The sequence below is a fragment of the Acipenser ruthenus genome, chromosome 3 (genome assembly GCF_902713425.1).
Source record: "Acipenser ruthenus chromosome 3, fAciRut3.2 maternal haplotype, whole genome shotgun sequence".
NCBI classification, from domain to species: Eukaryota; Metazoa; Chordata; class Actinopteri; order Acipenseriformes; family Acipenseridae; genus Acipenser; species Acipenser ruthenus.
Genome location: NC_081191.1, coordinates 95,284,878 through 95,302,883, shown reverse-complemented (window position 1 = coordinate 95,302,883; position 18,006 = coordinate 95,284,878). Strand labels below are relative to the sequence as shown.

Here is an 18,006-nt window from a genome sequence, read left to right as displayed (position 1 = left end):
AACCCAACTGTATAAATGGGTAATTGTATGTAAAAATAATGTGATATCTTGTAACAATTGTAAGTCGCCCTGGATAAGGGCGTCTGCTAAGAAATAAATAATAATAATAATAATAACCCTGAAGTCTCCTAGAAATCAACTGTGCCTGGCCAGTTGGGCAGAATACTTTTTATTGGTTAAAAAAAACAACAACATGTACACTGATGAAGGCAATGCTAAGCTGAAACACTTTGGTTTTAAATGTTTTTTTAATCAATAAACTTTTTTTTTTTTTTTAATGTGAGTTGCGGGGTTTCCTTTAATTTATTCATAATACTTTTTATAACTGTTAGGATAAAACTAATAACTTACCACTGCTCTTGGCTTCTCTTGTGTTTATTGTATAGACAGTATAAGGGTTTGCAGAGGGTATGAAGGGCTGTATTATTAGAATTGTAGCACCTTGGGGGAGGTGGGGGGATTGTATTGCTCACTTGTGGCACAGTCATTTTACATTTCTAAATGTGAAAGGAAAAGACTGAAAATGAACATGAGCAAATCTACTGGGTAGTGATCCTGTTTAATACGTTTTACACTGTACACCTAATTTTAACAGGGACATTAGGGCCAAATTTAAGAGAAGAATGAACATGCTGTAATGTGGCAATGCCCTGCCCCCTACAGGCTTTGTGATTCATTGTAATCCATTTGTTCAATGTTTTTGTAGACGTCTTTTTTCCTACCGAGGGCACCAGAAACAGCAAAATTTATCAACAACGGGATCTTCTGATAATGAAGCAAGGCACACAAAAATTTAAAAAACAAAAAAACCCTTTTATTGCACCCCAGTCAGCAGGGAGAGAAGCTCTTAATCCACAGGTCAAAGGAGTCTGTTAATAGCTGCTTGTTTCCCTGACTGTATACTGAAATTGGTGCTTAGTGAATACAAACCTTGGAATTTACTGAAGACAAGCAACAGAAAGTGCTGCACCAGCTGAATTCCATGCTAGTACAGGATTAAGGACTGAATCCCAAGGTCTGCTGAATGCAACAATGTCTTCAGGTTGCCTCTGCCTGATGTGTTACTGGAGCACTTGGTGAAACATGCTACAGGACTACAGATTCATCATTGGCTGGTGCAGGGCCCTATGATACTTTTCAGGGAAATGTAATTCAGTGACATTGTGGTACAGAAGAAAATAGTGACTCATCACAGTACCAACTCACACCTGCAATGACGGATATCTCTTTCAGTTGGTGAACAGAACAAGTTCTCGTTATTCCAATTTAAAAAATAAATAATTGTTTTACTCTCTTAATTGTTCCATTTTACCAAACTAGCTTTTTATCTTCGTTTTTCTAAATTTACAATTACAACCACATTTTTTTTGTCTCTTAATTTCAGTTTTATTACATTTTGTATTAGACTGTTTTTAATTTAATTAAATAACTTGTATAGTTTCATCAGATTCAGACAAGCACTTCTTCATTGCCCAGCCACAAGCCTGAGCTCTTCCACAATGAGGTCCCTAAATTTGTGTACGCTGTTGTGCTAGGACGGCTAATGTGTGTGCGGTATGGACGGGGGGGGGGGGGTACACATTCCTGTACAGTCCTAACCACATTTTAAAATCAATTGAAACAAACATGGAAGACAAAGGGGAAACAAATAATTATATACACACACACGCCAATTATATATATATATATATATATATATATATATATATATACACATACACATACATACATACACACACAGTATATTGCAAATTTACTAGAACACCTCAAGATTTGTCACTTATCCTTTATAACGCTAGACAACTTTGTGCTTTAATTAGGCATCTTAATCAACTTCTAAAAAGTCTCATGCATTTTACCATTTGTGGCTGTGTTCCTTTTTTCTTACTATTTAAAATTAATTGCATGTGTGGTCTATTAAAGTCACCAATTAAACTAGACAATCACTAATTTGCCTATTTTGACAATTTTCCCAAGATTTTCAGTTCCAGTGGTTAGATTTAATAATCACAACAAATCAAAACAGAAGCGATGATGGCGTGTTCTAATACATGTGCACACTACTTTACATGTTTTGGAGCATTATAGCAGTAACCACATTTTTTAATGAATCAAAAAGAATATGAAAGACAAGGGATAAAAACCAAAACATTATTTTTATATAAATGACTGTAAATCCATGTACAGTACACCACCTGGTGGTTGGGCCAGTTGTACCATTTAAACAGGCAGTGCCTTATTTTACCAATGAAAGCAACATTGTTGCTTAGTATTTTCCTGAATGTTGTCGACACATTCTTGGTGTGTTTAAGATTCCTCCTCCTTACAGTTTCAGCTTTGCATCCTTCACTTGCAAGCCCTGCTCTGCCACGCCAGCCCTTTCTTTCAGCAGGATTGCTTGCTCAGCTGTTCCCAGGCTCAAAGCATTCTTCAGTAAAAAGTGAGTGATGAAAAGCTTCAAGCCTTCCCGCAGCATTCCGAGCTTTGGAATTCCTGAAATCCTGCACAGAGTGGAAAACGTGCTTCTCAGTTATTGGGGATTTCAATAATAACACCCCCTTTGTACTCTTAACCCCCTTCCTCCCCATACAAACCAAAATTAGCGTTTAAAACAAAAGCATCTGTGGAACTCTAAAATGCAGTCTTTACCAGGATGTAGAAGGAATGTCCTGCCAACAATGCAGTTCTCTTACTTGCCTTTAAAATGAGAAGCGAAAACTACTACAAGTAGTGTTTCTGTTACAATTTCTACAGGTATGCTAGGATCGCTAGGACATAAGATTCAGAAAACTATCAGCCACCATTCCTGCACTGCTCATGGCTGTGTGCGCAATTAAAGAAAGCTCCAGTTTCTCAGGGCACCTTTTTAAAAGATTGGTTTCTAAACAGGCAGGAACTCATCAGCTACAACTGCATCAGTTTTGCTGGGAAAAAAGTTAAAGATACCAGGACCCACATATAGTTTATAAACTTAATGCATTTACATAAGTCTGTTTGCTTTATGAATAATGTACAAAAGTGTTTCATTCTAATTTAAAAGGTTTCAATCGATAGCGATCTCTTTACTCAAAAGGGCTCAGCCACAGTTTAATGTTAAAGGGTTAATACATTGCTAAAGTAGGAGAGATACAGTCACATGTTACACTGAAGTGTAAAAAGATGTTGATTACCTCCCAAAAATGTCTTTCAGCTCCTCTGGTTCCGTTTCACATAGAAGTTTACTCAGCAGTTGGCGCAGGAACCGGACTTTAGGCTTATCCAGTTCACTGAACTCGATAACCTGGTTTAAATAAAAAAAAATAACAAAAACAAAACACACGTTAAAATAAGATGTATTTATTTATTTGAACAGAACAATGTTAAATTAGCCTTACTGAATGCAACTCCAAAATAAGTCTTATTCTTTTTTTGTTTCTAAAAATGTTCTCCCCAATTTTAACTATCCAATAATTATTTTCCCCTCACCGCATCAATTCCCTACACAGCTCCAATCCCATGACCAAGCCAGCTTCCTCTTTTACACCCAGGAACTCCAGTCATTAGCAGTAGCAGTCATTTTACCGTTCTGTTTTAAGCACTTTGAGAGGCTGGAAAACCCACCCCTTCCACTCTCTGATTGGTTAAATGTAGTGTCAAGACGTAACACAGCAGTCCTGTGGTTCCAAGACTTTTTCACCCAGCAAGGCGCACAAGTGATTTAGTCTGCTAGCAGCGCAATCAATCCTTATTGTAAAAGGCACAGTAGCATCTGCAAAACGGGCGGTGACAGCCACTTAGCTGGGTGGCTCATCTGGCTGAAAAGGCCTGGTGAGAACGCTGTAGAGGGTATCGTATCTTACAGGATCGGATATGATAGATTCTACTGTACAGTGTTGCACAGGAGACCTAAAACTGCACTTACAGTACATTATTACTACTGTATTTGTTTATTTATCCAAGGCTAGGGTGTGTGAACTATGCATCAGCTGCAGAGTCACTTACAACAACGTGTCACCCAAAAGACAGAGCACAAGGAGGTTAAGTGACTTGCTCAGGGTCACACAGTGAGTCAGTGGTTACAAGCCCCTTTCTTTAACCACTGGACCACACAGCCTCCTACATTACAAGAATTCATTCCTCCAACACCAATTAATAAGGTCGAGGTTACTTCTTAGCAGATCTATATAAAGATCTTGAAATCAAGTCTGCTGTCTGAACTCACTGCGTGTATTTCAGTGTACAGTTGAAAATGCGAGCCCGTTTAGAACCTGATAGAGGATGACGGACCTTCAAGACGGAGAGTGAAAGAGACTTCTTCTTTAGCAGATGCACCAGGAGATGAACCAGGTTGCTGAAGGAGGTGCTGGACAGGTTTGCCAGATCACGGAATTTGTCCCACATGCTGAACTGAAAAGTCATCTAATAATTAAAGAAATAATTAAAATGAGGAGAGCCAGCTTACGCGAGGAACAATATTTGCGCATATATATATATATATATATATATATATATATATATATATATATATATATATATCTATATCTATATCTATATCTATCTATCTATCTATCTATCTATATATATATATTTTCATTCATAGCATCTACTCATTAATCTAAAGCAGTGGAACTAAATAAGCAGGACCCTCCCTGTCAGTTTACCCATTTTCTAAAATAAATACACAAACACTGTTGGATGTTTGATTTTCAAAACTTTCTTATTCAAATGGCCCTATTTTGATTATTGATATCCACCAGTTTAGATCAACTAAATGTCATTTAAGGACTGCAGCTAGCACACAGTACCACCTGGTGGCCAGATATTGTACTGTAAAGAACTTTCTGAAAGGAATTACATTTTTATATATATATATATATATATATATATATATATATATATATATATATATATATATATATATATATAGATATAGATATATAGATATATAGATATATATATATATATATATATATATATATATATATATATATATATATATATATATATATATATAGTGGCAAAGTAACTGAAGGGAAGTATGTTAGCTTATGGCAGAGTAAAGCATTATTCCCCTATACAGGACTTGTAGAAAACAAATGGGTAAAATAGACTGCAGTAGCAGTTTGCTGACCACTAAAGGTCATCGGTCTGCAGAAATCAGAGCATCACCTGGGGTTAACCCTTTCACAAGGTATCCAGGTGAAGGGAATCAAATGAAATGGATGGTTAAGCAATTACAGGCGGGGTATAAAAGACCTGCGATGTTGCAGCTCTTTGTCTAAGAGGAGAGGAGTACAGACTCAGAAGAAAACATAGGATTTATTTAGTTATTTTTGTTTTTGCCAATGTATTGGACGGCTGTACAGTGTGTTTAAGAAACTGGATCATCAGGATCAACACACACAGCTAAATACCAGTAATTGATATATGTTTAATATACCTTTGTCAAGGGGAAGCGGAGGTACTTATAGGCTTTTAGATGCCTTGGTAATCTCACACTTATTTCTATTTAAATCTATTAATGTGTTTGTGATGTCATTTACTACTTAGTTAATGATGTAACGATCTACTATTCCTTTCTATGTAAACCTCCAGGCATCATGGCATTGAGTCAGTTTATCAATTTATTTTCCTTTATTCTTCTGTATTGTACATTATCTAATTGTATTTCTTCTAAAGCTACAAATTGTAGGGCATTCATGTTATGTTCATTTTTTGTAAAGTGTTTAACTATTGGTTCTTTTACTTTATTTTTTATGTTTGATAAGTGATTCTGTATTCTTTTATATAATACTGTACCTGTCTCTGATATTATTTTGTTACATTTTTTGGCAAAATATACCATAAACATGGTTACTAGTTTTGCATGATGGGTTTCTTATATCTGAATATTCACTTTTATCTATATATTTGCATATGTTACATGTGCCATTATAGGGATATAGCGGACTACCTGAAATCGCCTGTCATATTCACAAAACCTCTCCCCCAAGACAGCATAGAAAGGGTTAAAGCCCTTCTCTTGCAGACAGCAGTCCATGAGAACATGCACAATATCTCTCTCTTGTTGATCCTTCAGACCAAGCCTGCAAAAATAAAGACAAAAGAAAAAGAAAAGGGTTCAAATTCAGCCATGAAAAATGAAACAAACAATCAACAAGCCCTGCCTCTCAGGAAGTCATACAGCTCACAGGGAGGGGTTTGTTTTGTGAACTCCTACTTTCTTCTTGCAAGGCATACCTGATCAGTTTTTCAAAGGCATCAAGGAAATCCTCACTGGTCATCAGGACACAGAAAACGTTTCTTCTTATATCAGTATTCATTCTCTGTTTACGAGCAAGCTCCAAAATCTTAGAGCTTACCTTCAAAAGAGAAAGATTTTTAGAAATCTACCGAGTACCAGCATCAAACTTTGAATCTGTTTGAAAAACGTTGAATTACACAAAGGAACCACTGGATCTGCCATTTTACCTTAGGAGACCTTTGAGGTCTTGAAAGCTTGTGATTAATTATTATTTAGTTAGTCCAATAAAAGGTATCACATCTTCTTCTCTTTGTCTATCATCTCTGAACTGATACAGCTACCATTTCATCTATCAACCTTATTTAGCAAAGACTCTGTACGGTATGATTAATGCAACTTCTGCACGTGGAAACAAAACAAAAAAATGTTTGTCATCTTAATAACCTACAAAAATCATATGAATTGACCAAATGTACTGCAATTAATTTTAAAAAATGCATTGAAAACGTAATGACGCAGAATAGTGCAAAAGGTTTTTTTATTTTATTATTTTATTTTATTTTGCAGTTTGAAACACACACACACACACACACACACAATGCTGGCATGGCAAGCAGCAGTTTTGGCTCATACCAGGGTACACACAACTATCCTCTCGCCACACTCCCTATATCGAGAAGCACGATGCAATAGAAGACAGATTCAGTATTAGCGAACTTACCTGGCCTGTAGGCTGCTTCTGTTGTGTGCTGCTGCCAATCATTGGCGCTCCGCTCCAGGAGGACCCGACAATCCACCAGCGCCCCACCTGGTCTGCAGCCAGCAGGTTCTCCAGAGAGACCCGCAGACAGACATCGCTGCCACTGGCACTGCTATGGATCTGAAGAACAAGCATAGCCTGAGCTCTTTTCACTTTACATTGAACCCTCGTGAAGTTTCATGCCTACTCGATAGCAGCCAGAAATCCCACTGGGAAGTAAAAGGCTTGAACAAGATCCCTCTCAGAGAGTGCAAGCTGTTTACTTGGATCTTGTTTCTCAAAACTTTAACAAAATCCTTCAAGGACATCATCCGAGGATCCACAAATGTTATCTATCTGGAGGGAAATGTTGTGGTGTAATGCCCTCTGCTGGTATTATTCTTTAAATCTGTTCATCCCAACAAATGATTGGATGCTGATTTATCTTCTTAGTGGATTGCAAAGTTGTTTTTTTTAATGCTATAAAACAATGCTACTGTAAAACAAAGTTGCAACATGATATAGGGCTTTATTTAACCTAACCTTTCTTCTGTTGGTAGAATAGTTAACTTTATTTAAGTTTCCTGTCTGGGGACTGTTCTAGCATTTAGTGTTATCAGTTCTTTTTTTTATATTTAGAGTGCCCAATCATATAACCCTACATTTTTCTCCCCAATTTAGAGTGTCTAATTATGTCCCCTCACCACAGCAAGTCCCACACAGCGCAGGAGAACTGAAGGTTCAGTGGGTGTCCTCTGATCCCACAACCAAGCCAGATTCCTCTTCTACACCCAGGAATTTGAGAGAGGATGTTAGCGAGCTACCAGCCTCTGGAGGACAAAGGCCTGCCCTGCAGGTGTCCACCTGAGCTTACTGGGCACCTGGCCAGTAGGGTGCGCTGTAGCACCATGAGTAGAAACAGTACGTGCCGGTTCTGCATCCCTAACTCGCAGGAGTGCCAGAGCCAATGGAACGCTCCCCTCCGGAATCGCCAGTGAAGACCGCCGACGTCACACAGCCAGGACATGAACCTGCCCTCCCCTGACTGTATGACTCACCCTGCACACCACACTGCTGTGCTTTTACCAAGGAAAAGCTCAGGGGGTAGAATACAGTACTCACAGTTTCGAACAGCGCTTTCAGATGGTGGACAGGATTGGTGCTTTACAAATCCGAAATAGGTTTTTGCTAATCTGCCAAATGATCAAACGTGGTGCATATGGAGCATTCTGTTTCTATGCCTAAATTAAAATGGGGGAGGAGTACTGACTGAGCGTAGTTACCAGTGTCCGCTGTAGTTTCCTCAGTCTATCCACTGGCTCCGGATCGTAGCCTGGGATTTTTCTCATGTCGTTGTTCTTGAGTGCAAGCATGGTCTCCAACATGAACCGCATCTGTAAGGAGTTCAAAGTTAACACTGCAAGAATTATTTAATAAAATAAGATACAACTAAATGCTACTAATTAATATACTGTCCAATGAATAAATATATACATTGTACATTTAAGCATACGCAAGACAAAACTATATATTGTGTCTGACTAAAAGGTGTACATTTCAGTAGGATGGTATGTGTTTTTTTAGATCAGGGATGTACAAACATAATGTCTGTTTTTTTGTTTTTTTTTGCATTTTACAAGCACTCAGCACCATATTACTTTCCAATCCCCCTTGATCCCTCTTTAATAAACACGTGGGATTCTGCATGCAAATTTCATTCACAGGTGAGGTCATACCCTGGTCTGATCTTGGAGCTTTGTTCCCATAGCGTTGGCCTTGCTCTGTGCTTCAGAGATCAGCTCCTTCAGTGACACTGCATCATCTTTTCTTAATAAAAATCCAACGTTTTTCAGTAAAAACAGAATCAGCTCGATGTCCTTTTCCATAAAAGCCTTTGCGAGCTTCTTCAGAATATCAAAGATGAGCAGAGAGTGCACCACGTGGAAGTTGTACAGGTGTGCGATTATGGCAATGAGGTTGTCACACTCTTTACCTTCACTGCCAACCTGGTAATGTTCTTCAAACTTACGAACCACTTTTTCCAGAAAGTGGGCACCAACCTGTAAAAATACAAGCGGCACAGTAATAATGGATAAAAAATACAAAAGAAACAAAGCCATACCACACAGATAGAGGACAGTCTTTTCATTTGAGCGGTCACATCCTTGGGAGGTAAAACACAAACGACCCATGAGTTAGAATAAACCAAGTGTATACACTGTGCAAACCAGTCCCAGAGGTAAAGCGCTTTATATTTTTTAATAGGCAGCTAACATTGTTGAAACAGATTTAAGAAGGAAAGAGTAAATAAAATTGAGATATGAATTATGTATAAAAGTCCCGTTGAAGGAATGCATCCGAAACAGGACAGTTGCTTTTGGGAGTTTAGGTTTATTCTTTTAACACGCTTCCTATTCACACTGAAAATGAACATGATAAATATATGCCACTTATTTTCTTTAAAAGAACTCCCACAAGCTAATTACACTGGCTTGCTTTTGAGTACCAATCACTGCTTTTCCTATGACTGATGTGTTTTCAACGTCACTAGACCAACGCCATAGGAGGCTGTGTGGTCCAGTGGTTAAAGAAAAAGGGCTTGTAACCAGGAGGTCCCCGGTTCAAATCCCACCTCAGCCACTGACTCATTGTGTGACCCTGAGCAAGTCACAACCTCCTTGTGCTCTGTCTTTCGGGTGAGACGTAGTTGTAAGTGACTCTGCAGCTGATGCATAGTTCACACACCCTAGTCTCTGTCAGTCGCCTTGGATAAAGGCGTCTGCTAAATAAACAATAATAATAATAATAACTTAGTTCCTTTATTGACCAGAAGTGTAGCATTGAAGTATCTGCAAAGAGAGTCCCATACATTTTCAAATAGAATACCTTAAAATAAAATACCATTAAAAAAATCTAATTCACCTTTAACATAAGAGGGAAAAGATGAGACCTATGAAATGATGGCAGTATATAGTACTAAGATTTACTGGAATTATTTAGTTATGTCTGTCACTGTGAAAGATACCCCCAGATTGGGTAACCCTCTATTTCATTTCTATAATGTGACTTTGTTTTTAAATGTACTGTACAGTTCATTGTTACTGACTCTGGGATCATGTGAACAGGACATCTACAAACAGGATCCATTTTTCAGACAGCAGTATCTTCTCCTGAAGATCGGATGTCATTACCTCCAGTCCCACTGTGTGATGGAGAATGCTGACCAACAGGACATGCTCCAGCAGCAAGCGGTCTGGCATTAGGGCAGGAGTGACACAGGCCGCCAGCAGGATGTCTGTCACAGTATCATTCATGTCCTTTCGACTGCGGCTCATGTACAGCTCCTCCAACTGGCTGCTTATAGATGCCATGTTGTGCTCCGTTAGTCTACAGACAGATAAACAAAATAAAATACTTTAAGCATCGTTTCCACTGCCTGGACCCTGATCTTGATCTTGATCATTCTCTCTCTCTGTAAGTTCACACTGAATAAGTAGCAGAGTTTACTGTACAGACCACATTCCGCTATCCGTCAACATAGCTACTGTACTGTGCATTATGGCTTTATACAGAGATCTGTACAGAATTTCACGTCAAGGCAGTTATTTGTGCGAGTGTGGATTGAGGCAATGCTAAATATGGAAAACCTAAAACCCAGATTTCTGTATATATTTATTGTTGCTGCAACCATGCTGTAAAAGCAGCCATGAAGGATGACAATAGCTTAAATAGTAATATCTAGAGTGAGCCAATAATTTCAGGATATTTTTTTGGTTTGTCGCATTATATACAGTACATTGAAATTATAATGTGTGATGCTATAAGACAGAACAGAGAGTTTGAGACACATGACTTGCAAGCCTCAATGCAGCTTGTGAAGCTGTTGAGTCTCCAGTGGTACAGGTGTAATGCTACAAACAAAAACATCTCATGAAATCACTGTCTTGTACTGTACAGACAGGCCATCCAGATTATTAGCAAAAACACGTGCAGAAGATGGTCACGTTTAGGGCTGTGTTCGAAGGGTCGAAGATTATCGCTAGCCAGGAATTTGGAGGTAGGTGTAAACCTTCAAGGTTTTTTTTTCTCTTAACAGAGAAAAGGTGTGAATAGTATAATTAATCACACAGTAAAATGTCCTTGCATGCAAAATTCGATCTTTTGATTTGTATAATGCACATTACTTAGACAAAAGTTGTTGTATTAAAATCCACTACCAAATCATTATATGTAGCAATTCTATATGGCGCCGCTGACATGTATGGAGCAGGGTATAGTATGCCAAAGCATGGGGGGGGGGGGGGGGGGGGGGGTTACCTACAGCGGTTGTAGTGCTTCAGTAAAATAGATACTTAATACTTAGTGTACAAGACAGTGTAAGAGAAGTGCTATTATTTGTTTATTTAGCAGACACCTTTATCCAAGGTGATTTACAGATACTAGGGTGTGTGAACTATGCATCAGCTGCAGAGTCACTACAACAATGTCTTGGAGCACAAGGAGGTTAAGTGACTTGCTCAATGGTCAAACAGTGAGTGAGCCGAGTTTTGAACCGGGTATCTCCTGGTTACAACGGTAAGGTAGAATATGTTTGAAACATACAAAATATATGCAAACACAGATAATTTTAATTTCGAGCACTGAGAACCGTCCGCCCCTCCCCCCTCCAGCTTGTGTTATCCAGAGGCAGAACTTTAATTTCTTCATTTGCCATCTCGACAGCAAAGGATTGTATAGCGTCAGTTGTATTGAAAGAAATGTCTTGAAACCCCTCTGCTGTTTTGGAGTTTTTCAGTTAAATGCCCAGACGACCAAAAAAAAAAAAGTCAAATGCAAACTGTGCAAGCGACTGTTGATGTATCATCGAGGCACAACCAATCTCTGGGATCACTTGGCAAGCGTTAATTCATATTATTATTATTATTTTTAGTAGTACTAAGGAGGCCGTGTGGTCCAGTGGTTAAAGAAAAGGGCTTGTAACCAGGAGGTCCCCGGTTCAAATCCCACCTCAGCCACTGACTCATTGTGTGACCCTGAGCAAGTCACTTAACCTCCTTGTGCTCTGTCTTTCGGGTGAGACGTAGTTGTAAGTGACTCTGCAGCTGATGCATAGTTCACACGCCCTAGTCTCTGTAAGTCGCCTTGGATAAAGGTGTCTGCTAAATAAACAAAAAATAATAAAAAAATAAGTCCGCTGCAGTGCTTTTAATTGGCTGCAATAAGATGCTGCTGCAATGCAAGCTTACTGTATATATAGCAAGCAGCATCAATTACATCTACATAAACAATATTTGAACTACATGTGAATGTTTTATTCCATTTATATGAATTACCTGCAAAACAGGATTTTCAATCAAATATTTAAAGTAGCTATGGTGATGTCACCAGTAAATTATGCAAATGAGTACCATCGAAGGTTCGAACCTTCCTTCGGTAATGTGTTCCGAACCTTTGAAGGTCAAAATGCGCCCTTTGTTTCAGCCCTAGTCATGTTTCATCACAACTGGAAAAGCAAACAAAAGAAACCCATAAGCATTACCTGTTTAGGAGTCCTTTCACATTCCTTCCTAGTCTCTCCAGCTCCTGTCTCCTCTTGGCATCGTCAGTCTCTGCAGACTCCCTCTGGTGAGGTGGGATGTATTTAGTGCTGCCTTCTTCCGAGCCCTTCACAAAACACACAGGAGCACAACTAATATGTTACACTTCAGTTTGTGCAAGTGCTGCACTGTACATTACCTATTGGGTATCAAACAGTGTGTTGCTACCACTAGGTGGAGCAACTAGTCAATCCTCTTTAGCTGTTCCAACTTGAGGGTGCTTGCACTTCAGAAGCCGTGCACCCAACACATACTTACAGCATGAGGCAAGATACATCATTCAACCGCTACAGTAGTGCACTTAAAAGAAACGAGATACAATTTGAACAATCTTTTAAGCATGTTCATACTTTCATTCTGTTGCACAAGGTGCTTGTTGTTAGTATTCCACTGTTGAACTCATCACATAGCAATGTATTGTAAATGGGCAGGTGGATCATGGAGATGGTACACCATAGCATTCCCATTTTGTTTATGTACAGGGATCTCAGAGCGCGTTACAAAAATAAAACAAACTAAAAAGAGCCCTGAGCGGACTGCCAGTAAAAGGCCAATAAAAATAAAAAAAGATATTGTTTAAAAGATCAGATTTTAAAACTGACTCAATGATGATGAGCAACATGATTCAATGAATATTGACCATGGGCCATATACATTGACCTGTAGCAGATGCCTAGTTAATGTGTACTGTATCTAAGGAAAAGTTTGCACCATCAATATCAAATGTGAAAAAGCACAACACACACAACTTTTTTGGAGGATGGGTGGACTCTTATATTTGGGTTAGGATGAATTTATTCCACAGCTGCAGAACAGTTTGATTTCAGAGCAGCATATTGATTTCTAATGCCCCTGTATTCAGTGTACACTTGCAAAGCATCGACTCACTCCAGAATCAGAGGCACACAGCCGTACCTTTTCGTTTGTATTGCCTCCAGGCTCCTCTACTGTATTCTCTGCCTCTCCTCCCTCAATAACTGTATCCTCCTCATTTCCACCATCCTGGTCCAGTACTTCATCACATTCCTCCTCTTCAATGACCTCCATCTCTTCAACATATTCACCGCTGTCCTGCTCATCCTCGTCTGACGATCCCTCCTCCTGTTGAGAATCTTCAGACAACTCAGATTCACTCCCGCCGAGCTGTTCCAGCCTCTCCTTGGTCATGTCCATATCCTCGTCGCTCTCGTACAGCCCCGACGCGGAGGCTCCGGGTTCGAGAATGCCCAAAATATAATCCAGTCCATCCGCAGTGAAAGACTGGGGCAGGGTGGTTTTATTCTTACGTTTGTTCATCCCCAAGTATTTCTCTAACCTTTTGATTTCTTTCTCTTCTTCAACATTAGCTTCCAGCAGCGCCCGTTTCCTCACTTGTTGCTGCTTGCTTAGTTTCTTGAACGCTGCTTCCTGCGCAGTGTTGCTGCTAGTTATTTTCACTGACCCCTGCCGCGAATCGCCGGCGGTACTGCTGCTTATTTTCTTTGATCCTTGCTGTGAATTTAGTGTTTGTTTGCTTCCCCCTGTTGCATGGTGTGTTTTTTGTTTCTTCTGTTTTGGATCAGCAGTGTTTTCTTGTGGCTCAGAAGATTCGGCTGCTTCTTCATTTGGTTTCGTTGGCTTTTTGTTATTTTGTACCATTGTAACAGTAACGCCGGGGCTTGCTTTGAAAAGCTTCCCCTCATAATACTCTTTCATTTTAGCCTTCTTGTTTTTTCTTTTTTCTTTCCTTAATTCCTTCCTACGTTTCCTCTTAACACTGAACAGCGTGCTCCCATGGCAACCACCCTCCCCTTCCCCGGTCTCCGTGGAGTTATCTTCCTTTTGTAAAAACTGCTCAACGGATAACTTACACTTTTGCAGTTTGCTGAAATCTCTTTTTACTCTGCGCTTGCCTTGAGGCTTCCTCTTCATTTTACGTCCAGGCAAGTGCAAAGTAAAACAAATTCAAAGATAATCTTTCAAATCCAAACAGCACTTAATAGAGCAGCTTTTAAACCACGTGCTATGTTAAGTAAACGATTACTGTCAACATTCCGTAAAATATCTCGGTAAACACAAAACTTAAGCTTATTTATACTTTAACTGAGTATAAAACCATGCTCCTACATGGGCGCCGCCATCATTGAAACATTTACCGGAACAACTGATCAAAAGCACGCCTACTTCCGCCACTTCTTAGTGCTGATAGGATCACTCACACGACATTACTTTTTTACATAACTGTTCATCATTTTAGCAAAACTGACTTGTGCTTTGTTTTATGCCACACTCGTCACGTCTGATAGCGTGCTCACCTATGCCCGCACAGAACTTTATCGTCATATCCTGGGATAATGAGTTGAACCGTTTAGGCTATGTTTTTTTGACGTCATGGTAGAGTCGGGCGTCTCAGAATGGACTTGGCAGAAAAAGGTAGTGCTTTTGTGAGAAGATAAGGCGCTGTGAGGCTCTGGCTGCTTTCACAATACTTGTTCGCCGGCTGCAGCCAGTCTGCGGCTGACGTCACGGTCTGCAGAGGGAGTTTTGACAGCGTTGCTATGGAAACTGCAGAAGAGCAGACTGTGAGAGTGAAATGGGATGCTGCATATAGCCAGTTATGCCCATTATATGTAGTAAGACAAAGATACATGGGAATCTTATTACATTCACTCAATCATATTTAGTAAAAGACACATATATATGTTATATTGTGTTCAACAAAGCCATATCTATTCTAAAATCACAAGTATTAAACTTCACTGAAATTGTTTGTTTCATAATTTTCTGCTGTACTAATTGTCCTTATGCATAAGTCTATGCTGGCAGACCAAACAAGGGTAGATGAAAATATCCACGTACAATGTTTTATTATGAAACTGAGAATTTATATGTAGCTTTTTTATTATTTGTAGTAGCGAGTTAATATAAAACACATTTCAGTCATTTGCAGTGGTATTTGTAGGAACTGTAATATCAATGGAATTTGTATAGACAGTGATTGTAGCGGTGTAAAGGGTTTCTGTATCTATTCTGAGGCGTGTCATTCAAATGACACGACTAGAAGGCGATTTTGTGTTATTCACACCCCCTGACTAGGTGGCAGTAGCAGGTTGAGTGATACTCGTATGTAGTTGTCGCTGCCCTTCTCTGTCACTCAGCGCTCCTCAGTTGTTTTGAAGCCGTGGCTGCTCCAGCGATCTGTGGGTGGGTGACGTCTGATGTCATTTCCTGCTGAGGTCATGCAGACGGCGAACTTGAACGATTTCTGCGCAGAATGAGTAACGTCTGCGCGTCTGGAACGTCTTCTCTGGGTCTCTGTTGTTTATTTTGAGGGGGTGGGGCGGTTTTGCGAAAGATAATTTTGTAATTTGTGAAAGTTGCTATGCAGCGTAAGTAAGTAATTTATATTTCTTTGCAATATGAAGAATGGAAGAAGACGATGTGACCATCACCGCCAGAGAGCAGAATTTCCACAGCCAAGTCCGAGAATACATTGTGAGTGCTTGCTGTACAAACAATATATGAACTTGGGGGAAGCGTGGTTTTGAATCAACAGCATTTATTTAGCAGGCCCAGTAGAAAAACAATCAGACCGACTGCAGGCCAGCTGGCTTTGGAATAAAAAGGAAGTGTCTCGTTTAAACATGTTAACATTACATTTAGGGAACTGTTTTTCATTGGTTCATAGTTATTATTATTATTATTATTATTATTATTATTATTATTATTATTATTATTATTATTATATATGTATGATGTATTTATTATTAATGCATTAAGCTTTAGCGAGTTTCCATTTTTATTTTGTGGTAAGAAGTACCAGGGATTATGAATCAGTCTTCATAGGGATCAGTTCCTGTCTTTCATGTCCAATTTGAGACATAATTATTATGGTGATTGTTAAACTGCTTTCATTTGAAGCCAATTTAATTGGCTAACAGTGACTTCAATGTAAGCAATTTGTTGCCAATTGAGAAGCTCGTTTTCACAGAATAGCGCTAATTGTGATCAATTATTATTATTATTTATTTCTTAGCAGACGCCCTTATCCAGGGCGACTTACAATTGTTACAAGATATCGCATTATTTTTACATACAATTACCCATTTATACAGTTGGTTTTTTACTGGAGCAATCTAGGTAAAGTACTTTGCTCAAGGGTACAGCAGCAGTGTCCCCCACCTGGGTTTGAACCCACGAACTTCCGGTCAAGAGTCCAGAGCCCTAACCACTACTCCACACTGCTGCCCTACATCAAAGACGTTCCCATACCGGGAATCGAACCCACCAACTGGAATGTGCTAGGTTCTGTGCTGTTTCCCTTTTATCTCAGTAAAGAACTAAGAAATTCTAGAACAAGAAAAGGCAATTCGGCCCACCTATGCTCGCATGCTTTGAAGTGTGGTCCGTTAGCACTCAGGAGAGGAAAAACAAAAAAACCCCTAACCAAGTTAGTAGGGGAAATGAAACCTCTGGGAATGCATGGCTAGATGGACCGCCCTTCCTCCAGGTGGCTAGCTAAAGGTTTTGTTACGGTCACAGGGGTTATACAATATTGTTCATGACAGCAGCCTGTTCCAATGGTTCACCACTCTTTCTGTGAAAAAGCTCCTTCTCCCCTCGGTTCTGAATATGCCCTTCTTCAGCTTCCACCCATGGCCCCTGGTTTTGCGCTCTGTTTGAAGTTGCATTTGTCATGCATTTGAGCATCGCTTATGGCCACTTTGGTGAGGCTAAAGTACCACGTCGTCCTAACCGAACTGGCGTTATTCTTCAGTTTTGCGTTGCGTGGGGTTAGATCTAGTAAAAAGTGAAAGGTTGTGCTTCCAGTGGCAGTAGCTTGGAGCTGAGCAGTTATGAACTTGCGTGTGGAACTTAGATTTCTTTGTTACAGTGACACATCTGAAACTACCACAACCTCACAGGTGTGTTTTAAAAACTTCCTGAGGTGCCTGAAAGAGGACCATGCCATCTGTCTGCTCGATTTTGCAGAAAATTATCAAAAAAGATGAATGTTTACTAAAAACCAATGAAAAATTCAAAATCGCAGGGCAAACCGTTTCAGACATTCTGAAAAGAAAATATGGCTACTTAAAAGCAACACCGAGAAAACCTGAATGTCAGCACAGAGCACCTGAATCATGGTTTAAACAGGCTTGTGCTAAGATTTTGTTGAGGCATTGTTTAAACTTTGCTGAGACATTATTGTGTTACTGTAATCCAGCACGCTGTCGAATCCGGCACAATTTTCAGTTCCCAAAACACCAGATTAGAGAGGTTTTACTGTAATTTAAAGTTCCTTTGTTTTGTTGAACAATTTTTTTTGAAATTCATACATCCAATTTAATTGGACTTAGAATTGAGCTAAACACAGAAATGTTATGTACTGTAGTGGTGTGGCAGGTTGGCTTGCAGTGGTGACGTCACGGACCAGGAAGTAACTGAACCAAAACAGTGGATGGGCGGAT

The 18,006-nt window shown here is 39.4% G+C and overlaps 2 protein-coding genes across 3 annotated transcripts in view; one reads left to right on the top strand and one right to left on the bottom strand.

The window, feature by feature from the left end:
• Positions 1-1,195: 1,195 nt before the first annotated feature.
• LOC117435754 (nucleolar MIF4G domain-containing protein 1-like) lies at positions 1,196-14,688 on the bottom strand. The gene is made up of 11 exons (XM_034059167.3): positions 13,475-14,688; positions 12,502-12,626; positions 10,154-10,349; positions 8,699-9,022; positions 8,246-8,356; positions 6,945-7,103; positions 6,220-6,341; positions 5,933-6,065; positions 4,267-4,398; positions 3,171-3,280; positions 1,196-2,501 (listed from the first exon to the last, which is right to left on the bottom strand). Exons 1-11 carry the CDS (start codon positions 14,468-14,470, stop codon positions 2,324-2,326), a joined length of 2,586 nt encoding a protein of 861 aa, XP_033915058.3. The 5' UTR covers positions 14,471-14,688; the 3' UTR covers positions 1,196-2,323.
• Positions 14,689-15,653: 965 nt separating this feature from the next.
• LOC117394431 (limb region 1 protein homolog) overlaps positions 15,654-18,006 on the top strand; it is a 55,347-nt gene continuing 52,994 nt past the window's right edge. Inside the window, exon 1 of one of the 2 annotated variants that reach the window (XM_059019132.1) lies at positions 15,654-16,033. In XM_059019132.1, coding sequence (XP_058875115.1) covers positions 15,965-16,033 — 69 coding nt within the window. In that variant the 5' untranslated portion in view covers positions 15,654-15,964. The remainder of the gene's footprint in view (positions 16,034-18,006) is intronic. The other variant, XM_033992702.3, reaches the window with a different exon arrangement.

Bases quoted from the DNA above. Each gene is read 5' to 3' on its own strand.
- LOC117435754 (XM_034059167.3), bottom strand. From the start codon at position 14,470: ATGAAGAGGAAGCCTCAAGGCAAGCGCAGAGTAAAAAGAGATTTCAGC. The intron at 10,350-12,501 runs GTAATGCTTATG...ATCTGTCTGTAG, and splicing joins GTGAAAGGACTCCTAAACAG to ACTAACGGAGCACAACATGG. The intron at 6,342-6,944 runs GTAAGTTCGCTA...TCTCTTTTGAAG, and splicing joins AGAAGCAGCCTACAGGCCAG to GTAAGCTCTAAGATTTTGGA.